Consider the following 15,021-nt stretch of genomic DNA (forward strand, 5'->3'; position numbering starts at 1 on the left):
ATTGTTCTCTCCTAATTTATTGTTTGTAAACTGTCTCTTTATCATGTAATGCTTTTTATGACGTGTGCTGCTGCCCTCTTGGTCAGGTCGCCCTTGTGAAAGAGATCTTGATCTCAATGGATTATTTACCTGGTTAAATAAAGGTTAAATAAAAAAAATGTCCCCGAGAACCACTGTAGTCTCATTTAGCCACTTGTTAGCAACCGCCTTTTTATTTTTAAGGACGCATAAAAACTTCAAAATTCACAAGTGGGGGTATTACCTAACGTAGTTTATGTGGTCTAACAAAACACCAACATCTCTTCAGCTTGTGTTAACCACAGACCTTATTTCAGGCGTCTAACCACAAACCCATTCAAAATCCCTGTTGACTTTTAGACGTTAGACCCCATGGCGCTAAAATGCTAACTTACTTCCGGGTTTTAGGACTCCTTCCAGTGGCGCTCTATACTAACCTCTTCATGAAGAATCAATGGGCCGACCCAAATTTCTAAGATTTTCAACCAATCAGATTTATTGAATCTAAAATTGTGCAGTTTGGACTTCAGAAGGTACAAAGAATGTGACTGATCAAACAGAACAAAACTTCAAATTGGAATACCAAGCCTTTTAGACTAAACACTTTTTCAGATACACGTTCAGTACCAACTGAAAAAGGCTCTGGGACCCACTGTTGGCTCCCGACCCATCAGTTGAGAACCACTACATTAGCCCCGCAATGACTAAATCTGCCCCTGCCCACACACACAGTGCTGCACTCCCCATCTGGCTCGGCCTATCCGGTCTCGCCCCTGTACCGCCTCTGTTACTATACCTCTGAACAGAGGGCGGGTCACTTGGTCCCCCCATTACTTTTCTGCAACATTCATATTGAAGGTTAAATGTCACAGAGACGTAATCATCAAGCCTTGAAACGGCAGCCTGCTTCTGTATGCAGCTGTGTCATGCTGCGTTCAAGTCACATCACAGAAACAGTCATTTCAAGCTTCAAACGTGTCACGTATTCTTTCTCCAAAGGTTAAATTAAAGGAAAGCAGTTTTTCCTGGATGTGCTGAAAACAACCTCATAAAAGATAATGTGCTATTGAAACTTTGTGAAATGATCCAATTCGCAGTAAATGAGTTGAACCCTCAGCTTTTGATATTTGTGTTTATCTGTTGAAGAACCAAAGAAGACAACTGTCACTTTAACACTAATTATAACACTGTGTCTTTAATGCTTCAACATTATTATCCAATCAGACTTTAAAACCAGAAACATACAAACACAGCTCCACCCTGTATGACTGAACACAGACAAACCAGGAAACAGACGCTCTCTCTCTCCGTGAACACACACACACACACACACACACACACACACACACACACACACACACACACACACACACACACACACACACACACACACACACACACACACACACACACACACACACACACACACACGATAACTTTCACTGTGAGAAATAAAAGAGACGACTTCCACAGAGAGACGACAACTTCAGGTGGGATTACTGGGAATACTGGAATACTGCCACTTCAACCAGTTACTGACTGAACTCTGTAAGAAGCTTCAGAAAAACAAGAGTCAAAGTAAGTAACAGGAGACTCTGTGGAGGAGGAACCTCAGCAGTCTGACCTGTTTGTGCTGTTTGAACTGTCCATACCTGTCGGGAGTTTTGCTTCACTCAGAGAAAAATGGCTTCTTGTTCAGAGGAGGATCTGTGCTGTTCTGTCTGCTGTGACATCTTCAGACATCCTGTCCTCCTGTCATGTAGCCACAACTTCTGTAAAGCCTGTCTGCAGAGATGGTGGAGAGAGAAGCAGGCCCAGGAGTGTCCAGTCTGTAGGAAAAGATCTTTAAGGTCAGAACCACCTATTAACTTGGCATTAAAGAACATGTGTGAGGCCTTCTTACTGCAGAGAGATCAGATAGCTTCATCAGACTCTGAGGATCTCTGCAGTCTGCACTCTGAGAAACTCAGACTGTTCTGTCTGGATCATCAGCAGCCAGCGTGTCTTGTCTGCAGAGACTCTAAACAACACACCAACCACACATTCAGACCCATCGATGAAGCTGCACAAGATCTCAGGGACAAGCTCCAGGAATCACTGAAGCCCTTAAAGGACAAACTGAAGGGATTTCATAAAGTCAAAAAGGTCTGTGATGAAACAGGAAAACACATCAAGGCCCAGGCTGCAAACACAGAGAGACAGATAAAGGAGCAGTTTAAGAAGCTTCACCAGTTTCTAGAAGAGGAAGAGGAGGCCAGAATCTCTGCACTGAAGGAGGAAGAGAAGCAGAAGAGTCAGAGGATGAAGGAGGAGATGGAGGCTCTGAGCAGAGAGATAGCAGCTCTTTCACAAACAGTCAGAGCCACAGAGGACGAGCTGAGAGCTGAAGACACCTCATTCCTGAAAAACGACAAGGCTGCAGTGGAAAGAGTCCAGCAGCGCCCCCTGCTGGAGGATCCACAGCTGCCCTCAGGAGCTCTGATAGATGTGGCCAAACACCTGGGCAACCTGAGCTTCCACATCTGGAACAAGATGAACGACATGGTCTCCTACAGTCCTGTGATTCTGGACCCAAACACTGCTAGTTCAGACCTCATCCTGTCTGGAGATCTGACCTGTGTGAGAGGAGGAGAGGAGCAGCAGCTTCCTGATGATCCAGAGAGGATTGATTGTTACTGCTCTGTTCTGAGCTCTGAGGGCTTCAACTCAGGGACTCACAGCTGGGACGTCGATGTTGGACAGAACACAAACTGGGAAGTTGCTGTGTGTGAGGAGTCAGCAGACAGGAAGAGAGACTTAAACTCTGGATTATGGAGAATACAGTTTTATGAGGATGAATACATAGCATACACCCCATCACGTGAACACACTTATCTGTCAGTGAGAGGACGACCTCAGAGGATCAGAGTGAATCTGGACTGGGACAGAGGAAAGCTGTCATTCTCTGATCCTGACACTAACACACACATACACACCTTCACACACACTTTCACTGAAAAGCTGTTTCCATACATTTGGAGTGGAGATTCACGTCCTCTGAAGATAATACCACTGAACGTCTCTGTAACAGTGAAACATTGATGCAATGCTTTTGTATTTTGTGGTAAAGGCTGAAAACTATTTCAGACATCAGTTGTCCTCTTCCAAACAGAATCTGAATGAATACATTGATTGTAAAGAACAAGATATGTAGGCTACAGGGAATGATCTTTGAAAATCATTTTTAAAAAAAGGCTAAATTATAAACCCATATGTCAGTTATATGTGCTGATTTCAATCCATTTATGGCAGAAATACAGAAATAAGATGCCAGAAATGTGTTCATCCATCGGGGAGAGATATATGATTACACCCTGAGGAGTTCTCATCATTTTAAACCTTTATATTTTTTATGTGTTTGATTGTTCTCTAACTTTTTCTATCACAGAAATCAGCAACATAAAGCCTTTCTGACTCTGTTACTGTTTTCATCTGAAAGCTGTCCACTTTCTGTGGAAGGTGTTTTCAGGTCTGTCCTTGAAAAACTGAACGTTCATCACGGTTCATAAGCGTCATAGTTTGCTAGCTCAGTGAGGGGAAACGATGACATGAAACTCAGCGGCCACATTCACACTGACACACGACAACACCTGGCAGGTTATGTTGTGTCTTTAGGAAATCTTTGTCTATTGATTTGCTGTGTGAGGAAGAGGACTGATGGGGAATAACACACATAACAGTTTTTTATTAACAACCTGATAGATTCATGGATTCAGCCCGCTCCTTCTTATTTCATGTTCATTTAATTCTGTTGCTGAATCGGCTTCATTTGTTGTTCAGTGGAGGAATCAATATGTGTTTTAGCTGTTTTCTTCATTTTATATTTACTATGAGATAAATTGTATGATGATGTAAATAGACTTTTGAAAGTGATGTCTGGATGTAGTGGGGCTATAAACCTCATAATTCTTGGAAGATCAAATCTAAATGGACTCCTTCCAAACCCTGCTTCCGTCATTTTATCGTTGAACTCAAACAGAACTGCAGCTCATTTGAGTATGTGGCGGCCTGCAAAGCTGCAAAGTCTTTATCGTGTTTGAAAGAAATTAATTTAGCTTGAAATCTTGAAGAACTCATAAATTATGAGCATCAGAGACACAATGGTTTGTTCAAAGTTTATACTTTATTTTTGTACATTTTACAGAAATAGTTATAACTGTTGTATGATTGATTGTAAACCTCTTGGGTGTGAATAAAATGGTGGATTAAAACAATAATTTAGTGGGTTTTTATTTAACTGATTTAAATGATAAAGGTATCTTACTATATGATCAGACATTAAGGAAACATGCTATGTTGAAGTGCTGGCTTCTCTGACAACAATGCAGCAGTCAGTATGTCCTCCTTCTAACTTTAGATTCTGCTCCTGAATGCTCTGGATTTGTTTGGACCAGAGAAGGTAGACGCTTTTAAGGCACGCCCACACGGCCGTTTTGGACGCCCCTCGGTTTACCAGATATGAGAGCAGTTATCAGGTCAACAGGTGTTGCAGCGATGGAAGCGGTCAAGAGAAGTGGTTCAGATAGAAGTGATTGTACCCGACCTAAAAAGCCTCTGCATGTTTCTAATAAGCTCCACGAGCAGAAACGTGCTCAAACTAGGATCAATATTGGAGATGATTTTGAAAAATGGAGAGAGGTTAGAACACAGAAAGGTTTACAGACCGATGCAGAGCTGGATAAACACTGAAGCTTCAGAGTCCACCACATGGTGACCTGTGTGAGCATCGACTCTAGAGAGGAGGGGGGGGGGGGGGGGACAGCTCTCTAATGTTTTGAATTTAGACTGCAGTACCCATTTTAAACACTAGGGTCAGAGTTATCCCCTAAAGGGACATAGGCAGAAAAAATAAAAATATATGTTTCTCGTGTGCACCAGAAACTAACCGGTGCTCACGTGAAAGTTTTGCGTGCGCACGAAAATGTGCATAAATGTAATTTTTGTGATTTTTTTTAATCATTAAATATGGTAATTAAATAAGTAATAACTATACTATAACATGTTGTAGTGCCATCAAAAGTGTATCCCTTGCGCCAAAACAGATGGCAAGACTTTAACATCCGTTTTAAATGTCTTTCTGAGACAATATAACAGTGACGTGCACAAGCAAAGCAGTTCTGTCCTTGTACTTAAGTCCAAGGTTAAAATATAGCTCAAATAAGTCCTGTACTGTCATTTTTATCACAAGAACACAGAAGGCTAAGACTGGCTGATTTCCATTGTGCACCTGATATCTGATGCGCACGAGAAGGTTTCTGGTGCCCACGAGAAACCTTTCTTGTGAGTAGGGCTGCAAACGAGTACTCGAGTAAATGGGTACTCGTTCATTGAATAGTAATCGGTTACAAAAAAATTGTAATCGATAATCGTTTTGTAGTCCACAATATTTCGTAAATATGACGTTAAAAAAACGGACATTGTTGTTTCATCGTGGGTTTTAGAATAGGCCTAATTCAAAACAGAGTAAAAGGACACACTCAAACAGAAATAAAACTTAAGGTGCACGAGTGCAAAAAGAAAACAAAGACATCTCCGATGAAGGCTTTGTGCCGAAACACGTCCGTTGTTGATTCGTATGCTGCTGCTCTGCCCAGATCATACATAGCCAACTTACTGCTTGGAGAGCGCAGCGGCACCCGAGGCACACACCTGGGGCAAAAGCGCCCACACACAGTGTGACACTTAACCTTTTATAATCAGCGTTAAACACACGACAGATTCTTTTGGAAGATCAACCTACAGGCTATCGTTAAATCATCATGAATGAACCAAACCCAAAATGAATCTCTTTCTTCTGGCTATCATTAATAAAACTCAAATATTATCACAATACATCTTGTAATCATTGGTTAAATCCCCGAAGTAATTTAAACCCACACGGTGCATTATGGGAATTAAAAGTTTAAATTACAAAAAAAATATCCCTTTAATTTACCCCTTCATCAATCCAAAATAAACTAAAAGTCCCAAACAAACGAAATATGAAATACGTTCCACGAAAGTTCAGTTTAAATTGTCTTTTTATTTTATTTTAAATCCACAGAAAAATAAGGAAGCCAGCCGCCGACGGGGATTTCGTTCATCCAAAAAAACTCAGTTCGTCCAAAAAGTAAGAAAAATAATCCAACAAAATGAGGCAATTGATCGCTGATATAGCCTATCAGAAGAAAAAAAGAAGCAGAAAAAAGAAACGATCTCAGCAGGATTCCTGGATGATAAATAGGCTGCTCCTGTGAGTCTTTGTTTCAGCCTAAAAAAAGACGCAGGAAAACATTCCAGGGAAATGTATCATTTTCAACTAAAATTAACCCTGTGAGCAGTGTTGCCAAGCAATAAGAGCTATAGCTAGGCTATAACGGATTACACTACCAGCGAAATCATGGCTGACAGCAAAAAAAGCATCGCATGGAAATACTTTGACCTGGATGATGGAGAAGATAAGGTGAAGTGTAAATTGTGTCAGCAGGAGTTAAAGTATCAGAAAAATACTTCATCGATGTTAAACCATCTGAAATGGAGGCATCCTGCCAAAATGAGCGATGCGGCAACAGGACCTGCTGGCCTGAGGCAGGGAACACTGGATGGCTTTACAAAAAGAAATGCGACAAGGGAAGGAGCGTTAAAATCACTTCCCTGATTTCAGAAATGGTTGCTCTAGATATGCAGCTGTTTTCGATAGTTAATGATGAAGGCTTCGTTGCGCTTATTTCATATTTGGAGCCGGGCTACACACTCCCTTGTCGTCCAACGTTAACGGCTCGAGTGGAGAAGCTTTACCACGACTGCGCGTCAGTTATCAAACGTGATCTGTTGTCTGCCCAATATTTGGCACTCACTACCGACTGTTGGACATCAGTAAACACACTTTCCTACATCACAGTAACAAGCCATCACATTGACGAGGACTGGAATATGAAGGAGTTCGTATTGGCAACAACGAACACCGAGGAGAGGCACACAGCGGAAAATTTAAAACGGGAGCTGGACGAAGTTGTTTCTGGGTGGCTGCTGGAGGGCAAAGTCATCGCTGTAGTGCACGACAACGCCGCCAATAGTGTCAAGGCCAACAAGGGTTGTGACTGGGAGTCTGTCAGCTGCTTGGCCCACACGCTCCAGCTGGCCATCAATGATGGGTTCAAGAATGTTCCCAACATAGAGCGTGTCATGGCAGCGGCTAGTCGTCTTGTGGCACACTTTCACCACAGCGCCCTAGCAATGATTGCTCTGCATCAAAAGCAGGATCAGATGGCCCTGCCAAAGCATTGCCTTATCCAGTGTTGTAAAACCCGCTGGAGCTCTTTGTATGAGATGTTTGTACGGCTTGTTGAGCAGAGGTGGGCAATTGTTGCTGTCCTCTCCGACCGCAATTTTACTAGCCATAACAATGCGCGCACACTGGAGCTCTGGGAGGAATACTGGAGGGATATTGTAGAAATTACCCCAGTGCTCAAGTCCCTGCAGGTGGCAACAACTGGCATATGTGGCGAGAAGACAGTGTCAATTTCAATTGCCTACCCGGTGGTGTGTGGCTTGATCAACACTCATCTCCAGCCGTCAAAGGAGCACAGCAACACCGTCGCTAGATTTGTCAAGGCCGTGAAGATTTCACTAGGGACCCGATTCAAGCCATGGGACACAGACTGGATCACGCCCTGCTATTGTGGCATCTATGCTTGACCCCAGACACAAAAAGCTGAGGTTCCTCGGGAGTGAAGTTCGAGATGCAGCAAATACCCACATGGAAGCTCTTTATAAAGAGCACAGTGCAGACGGAAATGAAGAACAGACCCAGAAAAGAGCAAAGATGAGTAGCACAGCAATGTCCTTTCTCCTTGGGGCAACGTACGAGGAGGAGACAGATAGAAGTGAGCTGGAGGCCTATCTTGTGCAACCATCTGCCCACTACGACTCCGATCCCCTTGTGTGGTGGAAGGCCCACGAAGAGGAGTACCCCACCATCGCCAGACTGGCCAGAATATACCTCTGTATTCCAGCGACATCAGTTGCATCCGAGAGGGTCTTCTCTTCCACCGGCCTTCTGGTGAGCAAGCTGCGCTCCAGACTGGATCCTGAGAACGTTTATATGCTGGTGTTCCTGAACAAGAACCTGCCCAGGTAAGCTCATTATTAAAGCTTCATTATTAGGCCAGAATAAACCTATTATTATTATTATTCTTGACCTTTATTTATAATTAAAAGCATATTCCCTTTTCTGTCTCAGCATCCATAGAGCTGACCGGAGTCGCAAGGGGCCAGAGTGAAGCTCCGAAAGGACAAGACTGTGCTTTTTTTTCCTTTTCTCCCTAACTACCAAAAGGGACTGGTTTTAATTATTTTGTTTATATGGGAGTGAGTTTTAATAGCCTTGTTATTCGTTCATTCAAAACGTTTTTTCATCTTTCATCATTCATTATTATTATCGCTGTCAGCGATAGGCTCCAGCGTTTATTTTTTTCTGTTGTGAATGACATCGTGGGTAATGGTATATATTTTTATTAAGGCACTACAGTGTTCAAGGGACTAGTGTTGGTGGTTTTATAATTACATTTTGCCTAATTATTATTCTTATTCATTCGAGCTGCTCTAAGTTGCAATATTGTTTTATTGGCCTTGTTATTCATTAAATTAATTGTTATTATTTCTGATTCTGATTCTGATTCTTCGTAATATACCAACGTGTTCATTTATCAGATACCCTCATTCAAATGTGTATTCATTGTGTTGCTTGCTGAAATGTGAATTAAATTAAGGCAAATACCGACCGCTCCCTCTGTCTGCGATACCTTTATTTTTTATACCAAAATGGCCAACTGTTGTACTAATGTGTATATTTTTGCTTGGTTGCTTTTGTCAACATAAACAGGTAGGAGGAGCACGTTTTTAATGTTATTCTCTACTGTGCTGCTGATAGTGTTTATAGTCAGAAGAGTGACGTGTGTGACGATGAAATTGTTGCGGTTTGTGCATGGTACAGGGCAACCCCCCCTTAAATCAGGCATAATTTAAACCATCAGCTTCTTAAAACATTTAAACTTACTACTAACTAAAAGTTCTGATAGGCCTATAACTCACAGCAGGTCGGAGCTTTTGTCTCTGAGTCTCTGTGATGTTTTCAACATTATCAAATAAACCAAAGATGTTTGATCATTCTGGACAAAGCAGCACAATTAGATGTTTTCCTATATTTTGGAATTTTAGATGATTATTCTTTTAATAACTACAAAATGGAACAACCTTATAGGGAGACAGAGCTCATAGCAGATGGACGAGCGAGATTGAGCGAGTGTGTCATTACGCACAGAGGAGAAAGATGAAACAGACAGACACTTAAATTGTTCACCTGTTCTATTGTAACTTCATTTCCCAGAGTAAAGTGTGCTCTACACTGTAGACTGTAGTCTTTGTTAACAGAATGTTTCTGTCAAAACAGCTTCAACGTCCGATGAGTGCGCATTGATGTCTGCACGTCCGCTCGCCACACTCACTGCTCTTAATTATAATAAAGTGTTAAAACGGTCATAACACGTCTGTGTGAATTTTTATTTGAGGTTTGCTGTCTGTTGAAGTAAGAAATGTCATATTTGAATGTTAATACAAAGGCATCTTACTAACAATTATTAAAATCCTGAAGATTCAAATGAATCAATAGATACAGTCGGCATGGCGTCATAGTTGGGGGCGGGGCCTCCAGTGGGGGGAAAAGAATCACAGAAAAAAAAAGAACTACAAAACAATTACGCGAGTACTCGCTTTAACAATGGGAGGAGTAATCGATTAGAGAAAATTTTGCATTTCTGCACCCCTACTTGTGAGCACCAGAAACTTTCTCGTGCGCACGCAAAACTCTCACGTGAGCACGCGAAACTTTCACGTGAGCACCAGAAACTTTCACGTGAGCACCAGAAACTTTCACGTGAGCACGAGAAACTTTCACGTGAGCACCAGAAACTTTCACGTGAGCACGAGAAACTTTCTCGTGAGCACCAGAAACTTTCACGTGAGCACGAGAAACTTTCACGTGAGCACCAGAAACTTTCACGTGAGCACGAGAAACTTTCACATGAGCACCAGAAACTTTCACGTGAGCACGAGAAACTTTCTCGTGCGCACCGGTTAGTTTCTGGTGCGCACGAGAAACATATATTTTTATTTTTTCTGCCTATGTCCCTTTAGGGGCTCCGTAGAGTTACATATTGCTTCTTTAAGCATTGAAAATGTTAGCTTTCTGTGGAGCCTCCTGTTGCTAAAGACATTAGCTAACAGAATAGCCATGCTAGCTTGACTCAGCTAAACTCACCTCACAGTGTATCAACTCCACATGCCAGATCCCTTCTGCTCACATCTCGGCTCCTGATGACGTCACCATTGGTGCAAGGTGCCCGTTGTGAGGATGTTTATTCTTCTCTTTTCATCCATATCTAAATACAAGCAATGGATTACACCAGCAGCAGGCAACCAGTGACAAACATGAACATGAAGCGTCGTCTGCAGATTTGAAATGATGAGAGGAGAGTCAAGTCGACACATTGGCCAAATGGCAGCAAAAGCAACTGGTAAAGAAAATCATTGACTTTGTTGATGCACACATTGAGGGTTTTTAATCACTTTCCTTCAGTCGTGCAGATCTACAACAACACTCGATTAATCCATGAAATCAATTCATTGGATGAATTATGAACTCTTTCTTTCACCTGCGCAGCCCTCAGAAATCTCTGGATAGGTGCAGACTCTTAACAGAGCTAGTCCTCCTGACTCAGTCAGTACGTTTACACGGTCAGAAAATAAATCTATGTATTGTGCCACTAAACAGGACTTTTACAGTCCATGTGAATATGTTAGTCCTCCTGACTCAGTCAGTAATGAATCAAACTTCTCAAAGTCAGGTTCACACAGTGTGATACTGTGGATGGAGATCGATTTACTCTCGCATGTTTACACCGTCATCGGACCCAAACTGGTTTAGACGTTCTGAGCATGCTCCACAGTTCCTGGGCCAGGCTTTGACCCAGAAGCCGAACTGCATAAGAGCGTAGCATAGCAGAAGTCGCGTTGTAGTCAGCTATGGACGTATCTTTGATCTGTCACGTTTTGTACCATCTGAGGTCCAAACTGGACAATGTTTTCATGAACTAAATCTGATTTGTTGAAACATGTCAGAAATTCAGGGTCAAGATTATTCATTAAGGAGTCGGAGGTGGGTCCTGGGACCAGATCAGTTCAGAACCACTGAGCTCGAGGAATGGTGAGCATTCCATTTACATTTGAAAGAGTAGAGCATGTACGTAATGAACAGAGCTGTGGAGATGTCCACGTCTCTTCAGCGTTCCACATACAACCACCACTTTGCTGTTTGCTAACGTGCAAGCCAGATCAACTGGATGAAGGTCTAACAGTAACTAGCTGAAAGGAGGCATCTCACCACCTACTGTAGAGGAGTCAGTGATTCTCCCTCGGAGCATGTGTACTGGGACAAGGACAGGGTTCTAATGAAACAGCCTAATCAAGCTGTAACTGTTGCTCGTCCTTACTGTGCACTTAAACGTACAGTGTGTGTGGTGTGGACATGCAGACAGCTTTTCTTTAACACCGCTGAGTACTGTCACTGTTTATTTCATCTAGCTCGCTCTGCATGGATCACATGCAGAAACAACAAACCCTGTGTGAAAACCTTTTTTTAATCTCACCAGGGTTCAGAGCTCCTCGGTGGTTGACAAAGAGGAGGCGGTTAACTGAAATGTAGAAACAACACCCCTCCCAACAGCACCATCACAATGGTACGCTTTTGTTTAGCAAACATTGTTTTTATTAATCCATTTGTCAGTTTGTAAGTAGTGCCTAATGTCGATATTCGATATGACTCGATATTTATCATATTAAAGTTTATAAATTTAGCCTATAAAATTGAATCGCCACTGTATAAAAAGAAAATATCACTGGCCCGACCACTGTAACCGCTGGCCCAACATTATGATTCGAAAAATAACAGTCACCAATTTACTCTTGAACCATTCTGATGCTGAAGTCAATTACAACTGTTATTTAATTAATTGAGCTCTAATTATAAAAATATTGTGTATTTTTCTTATATTTATGTGCTCATGTTTATTCACCATGCTGGTAACTGTAACAGTCTACTTAATCTGATATTAATATGAGGCTGTGATAGAGCTGGAATCTCTCCTTCTTTCTTCTCTGTGAGAAACTCTTCATCCTTAGATCTTTACTTTAGGAGCTCTCTTAAGGGCTAAGATGCTTTGTGAATAACTTTTATCTTTACCATCTAGTCTTTAACTTTAACGTGTTCCAGCTCCTCCAGCTGTCTGTCACTGTGGCTCAAACTTTCCCCCGTTCTGTTTTCGTCCTGCTGTCACTCTCGACTCTTGCGGTGATTTTTTTTCTTTGAATGCTGATTTTAGCTCGGCTTTTGTCGGGATCCGATGGTTTTAAAACCGTTTTACCAAACGTGTGTTTTGGTAGAGAAAGCCTGTGCTAAAATCTGTGTGCGAGTGTACAACTCGAGTGTAGTGAGCGCGCTCGCGGGAGTAACAGCAGTGAAGCCGCCAGCTGAACGTGCAATCAGCTAGACTCTGTCAATCATTCATCCGGGCCAGCGGCACACTTATAATATCGAGCCCTGCGTTATTGTAACAGATGTGGTCAGGGGGGTGAAGAAAACCAGACTTTGACTGTTTTCCAGCTTTTATTTTCTGCAGAAGACAAAAGAACATTCAATTTGCCTTCTGGACATTTGTTTTCTGCACCTCTGCTCCTACACATGCAAAATAAATATTATTTCAACTGAGAATATCTGCGGTGCTACGTCAATCACGTGACACAGGCGCTGTAGGATATTACACAATTCGCAACAAAACCGCTACATTCAAACAGTCTCCAAAGTGATATAAAACTCTCAAAACCTAAACAAAATGACTGATTAACATTGTATTACTATCAGTTTATAAAATAAACCGAACATTACAACTTAAATCACTTATTTTCCACAGTAAATAAGGTAATGATGCAGCAACGTTTTTACATACAACTTACCCTCAGCAATGCAAAACGGCACTGTGAGGGACAGACGGAAGGAGCTACGGAAACCCAGGAGGTACAGAAGCCGCAAGGTGCCAAAAAGGTAATTCTCAAAGGAAACATAAATTTGATAAAATAACAGTAAATATACATAACTCGTTAAGATAAAATTCACAAATTCTTAACAGAAATAAATTATAAATGAAATCTCAAATATAAATTGTAAACTGTACTCAAAAATAGTGCATTTTAACTCCGTTACACCCACCCCCACTGAATTTTAGCGAAATGAGGCACCAACCGCACAGCATGCATCGAAAATACAATCGAACTAGACTGACAAATAGGGTCAGACTTATTACCAAGAAAACCAACATCAAATGTATCCCATAAGGATGAAGGGGTATGAGAGCAGCGCTTATCTCTCAACCCAACAACTGGAAACAGGGTGCCTTCTACACCCCGCAAGACCCCAAGAAACAGTGCAGTGCAGGCTAAAAAAAAACGCTAATAATAAGGAAGGTGGAAGAAGAATATTACACAAACAAACCCCCCCCCCCCCCCAAAAAAAAAGAAGTTAGTGCAAGGCATAGGCCTAGACAGCAAATGCCTGAAACATAGATTCACAAACATCTTTAACATCGAACCTATCCTGAACAACATCTTGTCTGGACATGGTTTGTATCAGTCTGTTTACAGGTTTAATTAGTCGACCAAATCGTGACCTGACCTGTGTCTGTGCAATGGAACGATTATTGTGTGCTTTTGAAATCTGGTCAACAGCGTACAAAGTGTTAGTCTTGTCAGTCTGCGTCATAGTATCAGCATTGTCAGGCTGACTTGCATGTGTGGAAGAGTCCTCAGCAGCTGTAAAGCCAGAACCATAAGTCGCAGGCTGATTTGTCTGATGACACACAAGGGAGACTGAAGTACTCTGAGGGTCAGAGGTCACACACGTCAAGTCAGTAAAGTCCACCTGTGATAAACTTGGCTCAGAAAGTTGGGTTATCCACTCGATTGTTCTCCTCTCAGAATCCACAGGCTCAGGATCAGTCATGGGACCCCGTCTGGTCACAGTCACAGGTGAGTTTCTGCCACTCTTTTCCTCAAGGTCTTCACTATCCACACAATGAGTCCCGCTCTCACCCTCAAACATGGTGTCTCCTGCCTCTCCATCAATGTCAGTCTCCTGGACAGAAGAGCCTGTGAGAGGCGTGGATGAAGTCAGATCAGACAATCCACTTGAGCACTCAATAGGAAGGAAGTTGACTGGCATCAACAGGTTCCTATGGATCACCTTCTCTAGTCCAGTGACTGTGTCACAAATCCTGTATGTATGTATCTCAACATTAATGTCCACTACAGTGTAGATGGTAGATTCCCACCGATCAGCAAGCTTCTTTTTACCTCTCTCCTTCCTGTTGGCCAAGAGAACCCTGTCACCGATGACAATGTTGGACCCTTTTACTCTCCTGTTGTACAAACGAGCATGTCTGCTCTGCTCTTTCACAGCATGGTCCTGGGCAAGATCCATCGCCTCTTTCAGATCATTCTTGAGACATGCCACATACTTATCATAGCCTGTGACAGCAGAGTCGTGAAGGACAGAACGGAAGAGGACATCAACAGGTAAGCGAGGAACGCGGCCAAACATGAGGTAAAAGGGGGGGAAGCCCGTCGTCTCATGGGCAGTACAATTGTGCAAGCGTCGTGGCCAGTCAGTCTTTTCTTCAGGAGATAAAGCACAGATCATGCCCCCTAGAGTCTGATTAAACCGTTCCACACTACTGTTCCCCATCGGGTGATAAGGAGTTGTGTGGGACTTCCTGACGCCTGAGACCCTCATTAGCTCACTTATCAAGTGGCTCTCAAAGTTTGCACCTTGGTCACTATGAATCCTTTCGGGGAATCCAAAGACACAGAAATAGCGAT

At 42.4% G+C, this 15,021-nt stretch overlaps 1 protein-coding gene and 1 long non-coding RNA gene across 2 annotated transcripts; one reads left to right on the forward strand and one right to left on the reverse strand.

Annotated features, from left to right (window-relative positions):
- The first annotated feature begins 1,319 nt into the window (after positions 1 to 1,319).
- Positions 1,320 to 4,292, forward strand: LOC132994351 (E3 ubiquitin-protein ligase TRIM39-like). The gene has a single exon (XM_061064662.1). The coding sequence runs from the start codon at positions 1,702 to 1,704 to the stop codon at positions 3,097 to 3,099; it is 1,398 nt and encodes a 465-aa protein (XP_060920645.1). The 5' UTR covers positions 1,320 to 1,701; the 3' UTR covers positions 3,100 to 4,292.
- An 8,452-nt stretch (positions 4,293 to 12,744) lies between these two features.
- LOC132994178 (uncharacterized) lies at positions 12,745 to 13,588 on the reverse strand. Its single transcript, XR_009676626.1, has 2 exons — positions 13,105 to 13,588; positions 12,745 to 12,826 (listed from the first exon to the last, which is right to left on the reverse strand). It is a non-coding gene; the product is annotated as an uncharacterized LOC132994178 (long non-coding RNA).
- Positions 13,589 to 15,021: the final 1,433 nt, after the last annotated feature.

The sequence above is a fragment of the Labrus mixtus genome, chromosome 19 (genome assembly GCF_963584025.1).
Source record: "Labrus mixtus chromosome 19, fLabMix1.1, whole genome shotgun sequence".
Lineage (NCBI taxonomy): Eukaryota > Metazoa > Chordata > Actinopteri > Labriformes > Labridae > Labrus > Labrus mixtus.

Excerpts from the sequence above, each read along its gene's own strand:
- LOC132994351 (XM_061064662.1), top strand. The coding sequence starts at position 1,702 with ATGGCTTCTTGTTCAGAGGAGGATCTGTGCTGTTCTGTCTGCTGTGAC.